We start from the raw sequence: 15626 nt of genomic DNA, 5'->3' as shown, positions 1-15626 counted from the left end.
TTGCTTGAGGGGGAGCACGGGCAATTCTCGCTGCCTTCCCTCGCTGGAAGGGCCCGGCAGCGACGCTGCAGACGGGGCTTTGGGGTGGGGAGGAGGGGTTTATTTTGGAACATCTCTCGCCGCAAACGCGCTGGTTTTGTTGTTTTGTTGGGTTTTTTTTTTTCCGACGGCCCGTGCGGGTGCTGCCGATGCCGTGTGGCCGCGGGAGGAGCCGCAGCTTTGCCTTCCCCGCCGTTCCCATGGCGCTCGCCTGTCACACACACACACCCCGTGCGTTCCCTGCCCACAGCGGCGATAAACCCGCCTGCGAGGGGAAAAAAGATGATGCAGGGAGCGGAGATAGGGAAGAAGCCGGGAGAAGGAGTGCAGGGCATGGAGGGGTGAATCCAGGAGCCGGCTCGGTTGGGTTTGTGGCAGGGAGAAGCCACAGCGGTTGCTTTCCAGCCCTGGAGCAGATGCCTGGGAGCAGAGGTCCCTCCTGAGGGCTGCAGGCGCCGGTGTGTGCACACAGGAGTTCTGTCCCTCCGCTGTCACATCTCCCAAACCCACCCTTGGCCTGAGGGTGCACATTTCCCTCTCGGTGATGCCAGCCGTGTGTTTGTTTCCCCTGCAGACCCCGACAGCCAGCTGTATGATATGGGATATACCCCCGAGGAGGAAGCCCCGGCCTGTCCCGATGAGTTTGATGACTTCGTCACGTTTGAGGCAAGTAATGAGCTCCGGTCATTCCCATAAAATGTTGGCTGCACGTGGAGTGGGATTTGGGCATGGAGGCTCAAATGGGGAGAGGGGAGTTTGCTGTGGCAGGGCTTTGGGGATGCTTAACACGTAAAGACAAATTCAGTCTCGGGGTGACAGGCCCACAGAACCTGCACCAAGCGTTTGGTGCTGTTTAAGTTAAAATCGGTGTTGTTAAAACAGAAGGAGCAGAGTACGGTGCCCTGGGTGAAAAGGGAGCCCCTTTCAGTGGTGAAACACTGGTGACATGGGAGGGGGACCTGCTGCTCCTGGGTTTGTCTTCCTGCTGGAGTTTCTGAGCCTGGAAGTCCTGAGCTTGGTTTGGAGATGTACCAGCCAGGAGCCTGCCTCAGAGGCACAGCAGAGCAGTGGGATGTTGATGTTTGATGCTGTTTGGCCTGTAAAAGGCAGGGCATAGGACAAAAATGTACATTTTCTCTCTATTCTTGGGCTTGATGAAGGCAGTTTCTCTGATTTGGGTTGTTTTTCCTCTCCTTAAAGCCTCTATGCCTTGGTTCCCTCCTCATTCCTTATCACAGGAACACAGTGCAGCAGTGATCCTGCTGTTCCCAGCTAGAAAGGAGAGACTTCTTGTCTGGGGTTTTGAGCTTGGCTTGGAAGGCTTCACCCACTCCTGCTCTGTGCCTCCCAGCCTGGAGCACGAGGTACTGCAGGTGCCTTGGGAGCAAAGGGATGGCTGGCTGCCTGTCCCACGTGGAGACTAAATCACTTCCCTCTGCTTTTTCTTTTCCAAACTTCCCTCTTCAGGGTTGTGACAGCTGTATCTTGGTAGCCTGGATATTTTCAGAGTTGTCCTGTGCAGGACCAGGAGTTGGGCTCTGATCCTTGTGGACCCCTTGCCACTCAGGATATTTATGATTCTGTGTGATTTTTATCACACGACTTGTTACTGGCAACGAGACACCCGACCTGCTTTGTATTTGCATGCAAATATATTTATTTATATCTATGTGTATTTTTGCTTGGTATAGTCTGTAGTGCATCATTTTGTGATTTCTTGATAAAAGGTTAATGATGGCCTGGGTGTTGGGCAGCTGGTCCTAAAGTCATGGAATGATTTGAGTTGAAGGGACCTTAAAGCTCATCCAGTGCCACCTCCTGCCATGGATGGGACACCTTCCATGATCCCACATCACTCCAAGCCCTGTCCAGCCTGGCCTTGGACACTTCCAAGGATCCAGGGGCAGCCACAGCTTCTCCAGGCAAGGTTGAATATTGGTGTATTTTTCCTTTTTGAAAGGAAAGCCCCAGGAACAGCTGGGGAGAAGTGGGACAGGAGGACAGGCAGGGAGATGGATTTCCATGGTTTTTATGTGATGCAGAGTCGCAAATGTGCCTTTTAACGCTGGACTGAGCAGTGTGGAGGCTGTGACAGGCAAAGGCTTTCACTTTTTGCTCCTCAGACCTGTGTCAAGGGACCATCTTGCCTGAGATTCTGAGCGGGGATGTTTTCCAAGGGCTAATTTAACATAGATGAGCTCTGGCAGCACTGGGAGCTATTCTGGGCAGCAGTACCAACACGGCAGGTGTGTGCCCCACTGGGATGAAATACTTCTGCTGCTGGGCCAGCCTTTCCTTGAAAAGACAAGGTGACCCAAAGGAAAAAGATGATGAGTCCTGAAACCTCCTTTTCCAAAAGACCTAAGTGGATTTTTATACTGAATTCAGTGTAGTCATCTAAAGGACAGCTCTACGTTTAACATGCTGGGGAAGAATTATCCTTGTTGTCTTGGATACATGATTCGAAATAATTTCCAGGCTGCCAGGATTTCGTAGAGGTTCAGCAAATGAGAACATGCTCGAGAATACCACTCAGCCTTGGGAGTGTAAAAATAAACTGGAGTCTTGGGGCGAGGGGGTTTTTGTTCTCTTCTGGCTGAGCCGTGAGCTCCCAACGTGCCTTTTATCCCACACGTCCTGGAGTGCTGTGCCTTGGAAAGCTGGAGCTGGCCCAGGGAGGGAGAAGCTGTGGTACAAAGCATCCTGCTGGGAGCAGCAAAGGTGTGTTCCTCACAGGAGCACCGGGAAAAGAGCTGGAGTGGGCTCCAGCAGACCCTTCTTCCTTAGGTGCAGCAGTGTATCAGCAAGGCAGAGAACAGAATAAACAGCAGTTCCCAGTATCAATATTCCATCTTGCTTGGATTCTCCAGGAGAGAGAAGGGGGAAAGTCACCTTTCAAAGTGAAGATATCGCCTTTCCTCAGAGTAAACTTCTCACAGCACCAAGCAGCAGTTTGGGCTCTGGGATATCCCCGTGTCAGCCCTGGGAAGATACAGCACCAGGACACACAGCTGAACACACCCCAAAACACAACTGGGACTCCTCAGGCACTGGGTGAGCCCCTCTGGCTGTGGCAGGGCCATGGGGTGAAGTGGCACAGCTGGGATTTCTCCTCCCCTGTCACATCAGAGCTGAAGGAGTTGCTGCATTTGCAGAAGTGCTGGGAGCAGTTGTGGTTACTGGAGTGGAGCGCTGACTGTGGTCCCTCTTAAACAGCCCAGAATCCCAGTGGCTGGAGTGCTAAGCTCTTCCAAGTGCTGAGGTCTGAAGGGGAGCTCTTCTCCTCAATGTTTGTTCAAAAGTGTAAACAAGTGCTTTAAGCAGTCTTCAGGAAAATGTCTTCCCTTTGTTAATAAGGTTGCTCTGCTTGATGACTCATGTCCTCTTCTGGTGACTGTCATCAGGAGAGCTCAGCATCCATGGAGAACCCTGAGAGCCCAGAGCTGGGGACTTTGGCCTAGGATTTGCCCTCCAGAGAGAACCACCACCACCTGCTTCCTCCAGGAAAAGGCTTTTGAAGGGGTGTGAACTCAGGAATTTGTAATGTTGGATACTCCCCCAGTTCAGCCACTGGTGTGGCTCTGGGTGTGCTGTGGATCTCCTGGTTCCTGTTGCACCATTCCAGGAGTGTCCAGCAGAGAAGGCTGTCTGTCTGTTTCCAAAGAGGATTTCTGCTCCCATGGCTCCACTGAGACAGCAGCTCCTGCAGCCATGTGGCTTCTTGTGCCTCCAGCTGGGCTCATCCAGCTCCAGGGGGATCTTCCTGATCCCTCCAGCTCTTCTGTCACAGATTCAAGAGGAACCTCATCCCTGTGCACCCAGCTGGGAGCAGGGAGAGCATCACCGGCCTGGGATCACCACCCAGTGTGTTCCTCCTGCCCAGGGGGGAAGCGTGATTGTTGCTGGTTGAGAAACCACCAAAAACTAATGACAGCCTTCCTGCTTTGTCAAAGTCACGTTGAAGGGAGCTTGGAGCTTTTCCATCTGGACCCCTGAGCCCAGTTTTCCCCCAGGCTGGGCTGGCACAGCTTGGCTGCTGACTGCCTGGAAGGTGGGAGTTCTCCTTGCCTCCCTTGCGAGCTCCTGTGGAGCTCATGACTCAGTGCTGAGGCACAGGACTCGTTTGGAATGCTCTGGGGGACATGGAGGGGAATTTGGAGTTGGTTTTCTTGGGGTCGTGGAATCACTGAGGCTCAAGCATCAGCCCAGCAGCGCAGGGATACCCGCTGTGCCTTGCCCTAGGGTGAGGGCTCTGCCTCTCTGCTCTGCTCCTGGGACAGGTGAGCCCCCTTGGGCAATGCAGAGTGGGAAGGATGACTCTCAAAAAAGCAAACAAGGCATGAAAATGCTGGGATTAGGCTGAGATGGACATAGAGATGTATAACTTTAGGTGGGCTGGAGGAGAGGTGGAGGCAGAGCTCTGTAAAGGCTGCCTGGGAGCACCATAAATACCCTAAATAGGGATTTTTAGCTCTGGGAACTTGTGTTTTGGGCCAGCAAGGTCAGAGGAAGGCTCTGGTTGAACTCTGCAGGACAGGGCAGCCGTAAATCCTGCTGATGCAGTGCCTTGTGCAGGGCTGTTGCCATCTGCTGGGCAGCTGCTGTGGCTCCTCTTGGAAGCAGCCAGGAAAACACTCTGCACAGCCACAAGAGGGGAATTTGGCTTTCCCTGGAAGCCTTCACCTGACCAGGCACATCTCCTCTGGCTATTGGTCTAGCAGGGGCTTGTACAGTGCAGGAGTGGATCTGGGAAGGAAAATGGGAGTTGGGCAGGTCCCAAGTTTTGTGCATTTTGGGAGTAGAAGCTACTGCTGGCTCTCCCAGCCTGCCTGCCTACAGGTGCAGCTGGGAGAACTCCAGCTCAGAATATTCTGTGACATTCTGTGCAACAGTGAGCAGCAGCTTTAAGGCCAGCACATGAACTCTGTGAAACTTTAACTCTATTAAAGCCAGGATTTCTCTCCACATCGAGCAATTGAATTTAAGGCTTCTTTGTGGGCAAAAAATCAGAGCGAGGCCATTGAAATCCACTGAGTTTCTGCAACTTCTCAGAGCTTCTGCAGAGGGGGCCAGGGACTTGCAGGGTCCCAGCTGTGTGTTGTACCACAGAAGTTGTTGTGGGAGCACATGGGGACTGGAGCTGGGCCCTGCAGGAGCCATTCCCAGAGGCACCACTGTCATTCCTCGTGCCTTGTGTTTTGCAGGGAGCATGTGGGGTGCTTGTAGGAGGCTGCTGTAGGCTCCTTGTGTCCTCTCCTAGTAGCCCTGTGGACCTTCTGAGCCCTCCTTTCCCAGTACAGAATTCCCAGGAAGATACTTGGCAGAGTATCTGCCGAGGCAGAGCTGGGGCTGGTGAGCACAGAGCATTTGAGGGCCCTGCTTTGCAATCTGTGGCATTTTAGGTGAGGTTTTTTTCCTCCTCTGCCTCTCCACACCACTGTTACCACAGGGTGCATGTCTGGCAGAGGCCAGCTAGGCTGAAAAGATGGAGTTGAGCTTTGTAACCTCCTCTGAGCTGTCCAAGGGGCTCAAAGCACTAGGACAGACCTGGGTTCAGCTGTTCCCTGGCTGTCCTAACCCAGGTGTGAAGGTCTGGTGGTTGAAATGGGGACATGGAGGGGAGAGCTCAGGTTTTCTGTACCAGTCCCATTCCTGCTTTCTGGAATGGGCTCAGTTGGCCTCTGGTCACAGGGCTGACCCAAAAGCACCATGAATAAAATGGTCACAATCCCCTCTTTAGGGAATGGCTGCTGGAATTCATTATCATTTTGTCCTGAACAATAGGTAGAGTTGAAGTCATGCAGGTGGCTGGAATTGCAGGGCTGTGGAATGTGACAGATGCAGTTCTGTGTCTGTTCACCTGTCCTTGGGGAAGTACATGGAGCCCTGAGCAATGTCCCCATTGTCCCCAAAGCCTTTCTGCTCCTGAAAGAGGAAGGGCCATGAGCCCTCTGGACAGCAAGTGAACAATCCCATATTATCCTTGTATTCACAGAATCCTGGAATGGTTTGTGTTGGCAGCCACAGCTGCTCTGGGCACCCTGTGCCAGGGCCTCCCCACCCTCCCAGGGAACAATTCCTTCCCAATATCTCATCCATCCTCTGCAGCTCTCCTGGAGCCCCTTTAGGCCCTGGAAAGGGCTCTGAGCTCTCCCTTGAAGCTTTCTTTTCTCTGGGTGAAAATCCCCAGCTCTCCCAGCCTGGCTCCAGAGCAGAAGGGTTCCAACTCTCCCAGATCAGTCCATGGTGATAATTTGATATCTTAAAGCCTGAAAATACCAAGGTAATTAATTTATTGTATAGACTCCTGTTTAGAGGAAGGATGGGAGTGTAAATTGGACAGGGATGTCCCTGAAGGCAGGACCCACGTGCAGAGTTATGGTGAGAAATTTCTCTGCTAATCAGAAAAGATCCGAGTTGAAGTGTTTGCCCTGTAGGAAATAGGCTGGAAGGAGCTTGGAAAACAAACTCCTTGGAGCCTTATCTTGAACCACGAGCAGATTGTGTGAGACTGGGAACGTGGGAACTGGGCTGTGGGACACCGGGAAGGACCAGGAGGTGCAGGGGGCCAGCAGTGGGAGCAGAGGTGTCTCAATAAGAGTTTGCGAAGTGAAAAGGGCAGGGATTGGCCTTTCCTAATTAGTTTTAGTGTCTGATTTTGGGCTGTCATGGGTGTTCCAGATGTTCTCTGAGGTCCTGAGGTACAAGCAGAGCAGCAGAAGGGCTGTGACCTGCTCTGTGGAGGAGCAGATGTAGGCAGAGCTTGAGTTAAAGCATAACTCCTTCCTGCCGTGCTCCGGGCAGGAATCTGGGCTGGCCTGGACTCGGCTCAGGAGGTCAACTGCTTATCAAGGTCCAGGACACTTCCAGGCAGTGCTGCTGACCAGGGGGTTCTGCTCAGAAGGAAGGATGTGGCCCAGAGGACAGCAAGGATAACCCAGAGTAAAAGGGGAAAACGTGCTTTGGGAAGGTAATGGAAGGAAATCAGTGTGTTTATGCTGGGTAGGCAGTGCTGAGGGAGCTGAAATATGCAAGGTTTCTGCGGAGAGGAAACAGAAAACCAGACAAAACCCTCAAAACTTGTGGGTGTGAGCAGTGCCGAGGCCTCCCTGTGCCGAGGGCTGCCGTGGGGAAGGGAAAATCCCATGGATCAGCTCTCCCACAGTGCTGGCTCTGCTGGGCTCCTGTCTTCAGGGAGCAGCTGCTTGGCTGAGAGCTCAGGCAGGGTGGCATTGGAGTGTTTGTAAACCTTCTTTGGGTTCAGTATTGTCATTGCCTGCCAGAGATCACCCTCTGAGTCATCGAAAGTGCTTCTGACCTGCCCCTGGGTAAGCAATCCAAGCTTTATTCATCCCTCTTTTTGTGGCTATAAGGAAGGAATTTGTCATTTAACGCTTAATTATTCACCAGAAACACCAGGAAGGCCGAGATAAACCTCAACAGGTCGCCTTTGGATTCAGCCTTTTTCTTTGGGGATGGATTCCTGGGAAGTGTGAGCACCTGGAGCAGGGCTCCCAAGACCGTGCTCTTATTTTGGAATTCAGGGGAGCGGGAGGAGGCTGCGGTCACACGGAGGGAAGTGCTGGAGCTGCTGCTCCTTATCGGCAGCTCGGGAACAAAAGGCACTCTGTTGGGACTCAGCAGCTCTCTCCTTAAGCCTCCCGGCTCCCCTGGACTTTGCTTCCCTCCTGCCTCGCAGAAGCAGCTCCCGGAGCTGGCTCTGGCTCTGCAGAGGTGGTGATGTCTCCACAGGTGGGTTTTTGCGAGCTGACATGAAACGAGGAGGGATTGGATTTCCAGAGGGATCATGCTCGGCCCCGGAGGTGCCGGGAAGGCGCAGGTTGGGAATTCACCTGACTTTTTACACGGGCAGATCCACCTGATTTTTTTTACATAGGAATGGTTTAGATTAAAACGGGAGAGATTCAGATGGGATATTGGGAAGGAATTGTTCCCTGGGAGGGTGGGGAGGCCCTGGCACAGGGTGCCCAGAGGAGCTGTGGCTGCCCCTGGATCCCTGGAATAGTCCAAGGCCAGGCTGGATGGGGCTTGGAACAACCTGGGATAGTGTCCTTACCCACGGCAGGGGGTTGGAACTGTGTAGAACTTAATTGTCCCTTCTAACCCAAACCCCATTCGATGATTCTGTGATTCCATGGGCTGTGGTGTAACTTCAGACTCCTCTCTGCCTGGGTCTCTCTCCCTGGGGGAGTTGGACCAGCAGGGACGGTGCCTGCTGGTTTTTGGGATGCTGGGGACAGTGTGCCAGGTGTGGTGTTCTGTGAGTTGGCTTTGGGTTTGTTTTTGGACTCGTGAGTGTTTTCAGTTTGCCCCAACAGGTACAGTGTGTTTCTCTTGCCCAGCCTTGAGGTGCGGGTGATGGATTGTAAGAACCTGAACTGGAGGAGCTGAGCTGTGAAAGTTGCCCTCACCTAGGGCTGAGCACAGGCTCCCTGGCCTCCCTGAAAAGCTGGCATTGCCCAGATACATGGGAAGAGGGCACTATTGGGACCCAGAGGTGGCAGTCCCCAAAGTGGCATTCCTGAGGCTGAGCTGCTCTGGGGTGTTCCAGGGCTTTGGGGTCAGCTGCATGAATGTGGGACTATAAACACGACTGTGTCCCTTCTCCTGGCTCCCAGCCTGGCACTGTCACTGCTGTCTGGGCCACAGGGTGTCCTTGGGGTGGGATTTTTGTAGCTGATCTGTCTCCTCTCCATCCTGTGCACAGTCAGGGCCAGATTCTTCAGAAACAGGCTCACACTGCTGGGAAAACAGAGTTGTTTTTCCTTTTCCTTGTCGCTCACCTCCCCTCCCAACCTTCCGAGTGTTTGTGTCCAAGGACAGCAGAGCTTTGGGATGCCAGGACAGCTCCAGGGACAGCCCTGCCTGGAAGGAACCTCCCTGGGAGCCAGACTTTGCCCTCCTTTCCAAGGCAACGCCTTGGCAGAGCTTGTGCTGAAGCTTGTGTCCTTGACAGATCAAAGCTGAGCCTGTCCCTGCCTGGACCTTGCAGGTGATTCCCAAGAATCCCTCTACTCACACTGCAGCAGCTTTTTTAAAATCCATGTGGTTTTACAGCACTTTACAACATCTGATTAAGTAATCTTTACTCCTGTATGTCATCAGATGCCTGGAATGGATGAGCTGCTGCTGGAGGAGGCTCCTAAAGGCACCTCACCACCTCACCTGTCTCAGCAGGGCACCTTACACCACCCCATGCTGATTTCACCATTTATTTCCTTTCAGAAGCAGGGAGTGCTCACTTGGGCTCTCAGATCCCTGGAGTTTCCCTGAGCAGGCAGAGATGCCTCTGGGTGGCCCATGTCCTGTCAGCCAGGTGTGGCTCTGGGGAAATTCCTGCTGGAGGAGTTGGATTTGGGATTGGGAACCTCTGTCAAACCCTGATCCTGTTCCAGCTCAGAACTCTGTGTGTGCCTGAGTCCCAGTTTCAATGTTTGATGTCAGCCTGAAGCACCTCAGGGTGTGTTTTATTAGATAAAAACTTAAAATGCACTGATATTGGTGACACCAACCCCACTCTGAATGTTCCTGGCAAGTCCCCTGGGGTGGCTGAAGCCCAGCCTGGCTGTCCTGAGCCCATGGATGTTTTAAAGTGTATTTGGCTTTTTTTAAGGTGGAAAAAGTGTTTACTTTCTGCTCACAGGAAGGCAAAGCTGGCTGAAGGAGAGCTGTGGCAGGTGTTTTGAAGGGTCAGTGTACAAACCAGATGCTCATGAGGCCATAAATAAGAACTTTCTGTACCCACACACTTGCCCAGGGCCAGGAATTTGGCTCTGTCAGGCATTTGGCAATACCTGAACCCCCATGGTTTGCCTATCTCCTCGTGGCATCTCTTCTTGAGGTTTAGTTACTGATTCTGTGGTGAAATGTGTAGCAAAGTTCTCCACGCTTGTGCTCAGGAGAAGGACTTTGTTTACAGTTCAGCTGCTTCTTAACTCACTGTCCACACAGGTTTAATTTTAATAGGGCTCTCTTGCTTTTGAAACCTCATCTAGGCTGGGATCACAGAGGAAAATATAATTTTTAGGTAAGACATTGATGCATATGTTTGGTGTGGCTGAAGGACAATGGTTGATGTGTTGTGCTGGTGAGGTCTCCTGCTTCCAAAAGGGTTGCTCCCAAATCCAGCCTGTCCACGCATGTATTTCCCATCAGTAAGGAGCAATTTGATAGAGAAATCATAGAATCATGGAATGGTTTGGGTTGGAAAGGACCTTAAAGGTCCTCTTGTTAACATCTGACTAAGGGCACTGTTCAGCTCCTGGTTTGCTTCATGTTGAGAGGGTCAGCAGTAACCACAGCAGGGTTTTTAATCAAATTACATATGAATTGGAGTGTTTGGAGGTTTTTTGGCTTCATTCAATAGTTGTCTTTACTCTGTGCTTATTATAATACCTCAATTTGCTCATTATAATACTTCAACATATGCTTAAATATAAGCTTTTCCTGTAAGAAGTCGGGGGGGGGGGATCGGTATTTAAAAAGCAGCCTTTATTTTGTAGTGTGCAAGCAAAATTCTTTCCAGTTTGGCATGAATTTTTTTCAAACAGGCAGAAGGGAGGGGAATGTGCAGCTGGGGGTGGCTGTTGTCACCTCTTGGCCTCTCTCTGTCTGTGACCAAGCCAAGGCAGGTCATGCCTCTGCTTCCTCTTGTCCCTCCTGCTGGAGCATTAATACTGTTTCTAGAAAGTGCAGCATAAATCCAGTAAAGCACTTAAGCAACTCCCAGCTTTAGGTGTGTAAGTGGTTTTGGTGGATTTATGCTTTTTGAAGTGGGTGGGGGCTTTAGAGGCTTTTGTTTCTCTCTGCATGACTGGCACAAGCTCTGCCCTGGTGGAGTTCACTGGAACAGCCCCTGGCTTCAGCCCAGCTCCATGCAGGTTTAGGTCATGTTTAACTGCAGAGTGGTGTCCTGGAGGTGCTGATGTCCACAAGCCAGGTGGAGGCTGAGCCAGGCTTCCAAGGAGGAGCTCCTGGCTGTCTCCATCCTGCTCAGTGTGGTGGGCACAGGGGCTGGGAGAGCAAAGCAGGGCTGGACTGAGTCACTTGGCTGCTCCAGTGTCCATGTGGAGTGGGAATTGCTGTTATCAGTTCTCTCTCCATCCCTTCGAGGTTTTCTATCCCTTTTTGCTCCTGGAAGTGTCCAAGGCCAGGCTGGATGGAGCTTGGAGCAACCTGGGATAGTGGAGGAGGCAAGGAGTGGAATGAGATTGGCTTTAAAGTCCCTTCCAACCCAAACCACTCCATGATTCTATGAATACACTGCTTTGAGAAATGTAATTTTCTCCAAAATCTTGGTAAACGCCCTGAAAGCTGTTCTGTGCACCCTGGCAGAAGAAAAGGGTTTCACTTCAGTCGTGCCTGCATTCAGACTGCTGCTGTTTGGCTCTGCTGCTGTGCTGGAGGGGCAGCTGAGCACGTGGGATCCTGCCAGGTGAACTTCAGGTGGAGCAGGTGGCTTTCCATGAGCAGCTCTTCACCTGGAGGCCGGGCAGGAGGACTCCCACCCCTCTGCCCAACCCCTCTGGTGACAGGGCATCAGCTGGAGCTCAGCACCAGCACTGGCACATCCCAAAATTCCTTGATTTGCTCTGAGGCATGCTGGGGAAATCCCCAAATCTTAGGAAAGGGGCTGGCACTGTGAAGGAAAACAAGAGCTTTGGATTTTAGGGGGGTTCTGCTGCTTCTCCCATGGCTCTCCAGACGTCAGAGTCAAAGGGATTGTCCCTGCCCGTGTGTAGGAGCAGACAGGCAGGACTGAAGCTGAACACCTGCCTGGGGTGCAGAACTGGGGGGAAATCACAGTTCTCATTGCTCATATCACAGTCTCTTAAAACCCAAACCCTGCTGCTTTCCCAGAGCCTGCTCAGTGATGGATTTGAGATTCTGCTGCAGCTGAAGTGCAGAGATTTGAGTCCCTGCAAATCAGAAGCTGTAATGAAGGTTTAGTTTTTTTGCTGTTGAGGGATGGAAGGTTTTACTAGACAGGGCAAATAAAAAGGTGCTCCAAGGGCTAATTGGGAGTTTTGAATGGTGGTTTTTGCAGGGAATTCAGATTAATAACATGTCCTCTTGGAATGGGGTAGGAGAAAACAGCAGTGATGGGAACTGCTGAGTCAGTGGTGGGTAATCCCTCCTGCCCTGGCCAAATCCATCATGGCTCACAACAAAACCTCCCTCCAACTCTTATTTAGTCCCTATTTTTGTGATCTGCTTCCCAAGCCCTGCAAGGCTGAGGTGCACCCCGTGGTGCCCACAGAGCAGTGGCTAGACCTGGGGTGGCTCCAGAGGTTGGATTCCTGCGCTCAGAAATGCAATGCAGCCAAAATTCCCTGCCTCATCCACGTTTCGTCCTGCCCTGCCACGAATCCACGCAGCTAGGGGATCTTATTGTTTTGCTTCTTGTGTTTTTTCTCCTTACCCAGGCAAATGAGGTGACTGACAGTGCCTACATGGGCTCGGAGAGCACCTACAGCGAGTGCGAGACCTTCACGGATGAGGACACCAGCACCCTGGTCCAGCACGAGATGCACGACGAGGTGGAGACCGACAGCGCCATCGACTCCACCGTGCACTCGGAATTCACAGATCCCATCGAGGAGCCCGAGCATGGGTGAGTGGGAGCAGCCAGGAGCAAAGCCCCCCCCGTGCAGGGCAGGCAGGAGGGAGACACAGCCCGAGGGCTTCGCAGCGAGTGGGCCGAGTTTGTCTTGCTGCAACTTGGTTTGTTCTTTGTGTTTGTAACGGCGTGCGAGACCAAAATAGCTCTTCTGGAGGAATAACGAGAATAATTAGGCTGGTTTGTGTAGGCTGGTTTGGAGCCCGGCCTGGCAATCTCTTTGAGTTAATCGTTGCTTGCCTTGGGAGATCTTCTGTACCCTCATTAGCATCTTTAACCTCTAAAATAACTTCTCAGGTGATCCAAACACCTGAAAGACTTGCAGTTTTTAATCTATCACTTAAGCCAGAAACACAACATATAATTTTCCAGTCAGGAGGGGAACTCATTCTATTTTTGTTTTCCCTAAAAACATGCATGTGCCCTTTGATGTGCAACCACCTCCTGTAATAACTGGTTTGAAACCTCTGCCTGGAGCACAGAAATGTGAGCCAAGATCTCCTTCCCCGGGTCTGAACTGCTGCTGGCGAAACTGCTCCTGGGCCCACCCCATTTTTAGAGGAAAAGTGGAGTTTGGGGTGAAACTGGGATGCTGGGAGGCAGGAGGGCAGGGAAGAATCACAGAACAGTTTGGGTTGAAAGGGACCTTAAAGCTCATCTCATTCCATCCTCTGCCATGGGCAGGGACACTTTCCACTAGACCGTGTTTCTCCAAGCCCCATCCTGGACACATCCAGGATTGGGACAGCCACAGCTTCCCTAGAAAATCTGTACTGGTGCCAGGTTAGTGCCCCATGAACACCAATCTGTACCAAAACCGCTGGAATCACCTTTGCTTGAGGTCTGTATCACACAGTTTTGTCTCAAAACACAAGGCCCAGGGTTGGTGCTCCAGGGAGTGCTTACAGCTCCCACTGCTTTTTGGGAGCACCAGGCTTCCCTCCCACCCCAAAATCCCATCTGGGGATGTCAGAGGCAGCGAGCAGTGCTGGTCCCCGGGGCTGAAAGGGTGCTGTGGATTAGAAGCAGAAATGGGATTATCCAGCTCGGCCCCAGCTCACCCAGCTCAGTGACAGTTAAATTGGGAGATAATCAGCTGTGAGGTCGCTGTCACAGCACAGGGTCCCTGCGGGGGTCATGGCAGCCTGCGTGCGCTCCCGGCCGCTGGGGTTCGGATTCGCCTGCCTGTAGGTACAGAACGCTGGGAAACAGGGAGGGGGGACATCAGCGTGTTCCTGGTGCTTGTCATGGGTGGGGTCGGCGGCACAGGAGGGACAGGCTTGTTGGAAAAACTCCAGAGGAGGCCAGGGAGATGCTCCAAGGGCTGGGGCCCCTCTGCACTGGAGCCAGGCTGGGAGAGCTGGGGGTGCTCAGCTGGAGAGGAGAAGGCTCCAGGGAGAGCTCAGAGCCCCTTCCAGGGCCTAAAGAGGCTCCAGGAGAGCTGGAGAGGGACTTGGGACAAGGGATGGAGGGACAGGACACAGGGAATGGCTCCCCACGGCCAGAGGGCAGGGATGGATGGGATATTGGGCAGGAATTGTTTCCCTGGGAGGGTGGGGAGGCCCTGGCACAGGGTGCCCAGAGAAGCTGTGGCTGCCCCTGGATCCCTGGAAGTGTCCAAGGCCAGGCTGGATGAGGCTGGGAGCAGCCTGAGATAGTAGAATGTGTCCCTGCAGATGACAGGGGGTGGTACTGGATGGGCTTTAAAGTCCCTTCCAATCAAACCATTCTGGGATTCCCTCCCACCCCAGGTGTGGGCTTGGGAAGGTGGGATGTCCTTTGAGTGCCCTGTCCAAAGCACAGTGGGGCTTGTTCCCAGATTGTTAAATGTGTGCAGATTCCAGGGAGCCAAAAACTTAATTTGATTTGTAGATTTGAAAGGTTTGAAGTGGGAACCTCTGAGAGTGCTGAGGGCTGGTTCTGGTACTATCAGACCCCACACAGGGGGACACCTCATACCCAGGGACAGCCAGGGCAGTACAGCCTCCCCAGTGCAGCTGCTGGGCTGAATCAGAGCTTCAGCATCGCTCCTCAGGAGCTCTCAGAGCTCAACATACCTGAAATGGTTTGAGCTTAAAGGTTGTTTAGGTAGTAAAGATTAGTTGGACTCTGGGTCTGAAACGGCCTGAGCCTCCAGATGTGAATAGGAAATAAAACTGACTGCCCGAAGCATCCAGGTTGAGGGTTTCCAGGTGCCTGATCAGATCTGCTTCCTTACAGTGCTTATCAAACCACAGCCCCAAATTTAGAGTTCTGGGCTTGGGTTTTGCTTCTGAATTAGCAATTCCACCCCCTGGCTTCTATTCCTGGAGAGATTTCCGCTGCTTTTGGTGAAGGTCTGACTCACCACAGGGCTGGACGGGTTCTGGTGGATCCCACTATGGAATGTTGGTGCTTCTCAAGGGCATGAGGAGGATGTGCAGATGCCCACAAGCTGGGCTGGATTTATTTGTGGTTAAATAGAGATCTGGAGGGTTGACATGTTTTTATTAGCAGGATAAGGGCAAATCCTTCAGATGGAGCAGGTTTTTTGTCATAAATGGCTTATCTGTAATCTTTTTTTCTTTCTGGTTTAGTCCAGCAATCTGCTCATACCTCATTTCCCTCTCGTAGCAAGTGCATGGAGATAAGGGCATAGCCAATACCAATTTCTGTAATAATGCAATATATTATGATTTTTAGCATAGAATTTTGGAGAGCAGAGTGTTGTTAATCCCCCCAAACAAACGTTTGGCTCACAGCCCCGTGGCCGCTTTCACAGCTCAGTTGTTGCAAATCCCTCCTGCCTTTTCTCCAGCTTAATTTGAAAACTTCCATAGTCCTGGGCAGGAAAGGAGGCTTGGCTTGGTGGTGAGGCCCTGGCACAGGGTGCCCAGAGAAGCTGTGGTTGCCCCTGGATCCTTGGCTGTGTCCAAGGCCAGGCTGGAAGGGACTTGGAGCAGCCTGG

General features: G+C 52.3%; 1 protein-coding gene across 4 annotated transcripts in view; it reads left to right on the top strand.

Moving 5' to 3' along the window:
* The window catches only part of RAB11FIP3 (RAB11 family interacting protein 3), a 71149-nt gene that overhangs the window by 34548 nt on the left and 20975 nt on the right, over positions 1-15626 (top strand). For 2 of the 4 annotated variants that reach the window (XM_066330053.1, XM_066330054.1), the window contains exons 3-4: positions 614-705; positions 12486-12673. In XM_066330053.1, the coding sequence (XP_066186150.1) occupies positions 614-705; positions 12486-12673 (280 nt within the window). Of the gene's footprint in view, positions 1-613; positions 706-6864; positions 7010-7690; positions 7792-12485; positions 12674-15626 lie in introns of those variants that run through there. The other 2 variants (XM_066330056.1, XM_066330055.1) reach the window with 2 other exon arrangements.

This window comes from Sylvia atricapilla, chromosome 15 (assembly GCF_009819655.1).
Source record: "Sylvia atricapilla isolate bSylAtr1 chromosome 15, bSylAtr1.pri, whole genome shotgun sequence".
NCBI classification, from domain to species: domain Eukaryota; kingdom Metazoa; phylum Chordata; class Aves; order Passeriformes; family Sylviidae; genus Sylvia; species Sylvia atricapilla.
Note: the sequence above shows the minus strand (reverse complement) of the source record. Positions and strands in the feature narration are given on the sequence as shown.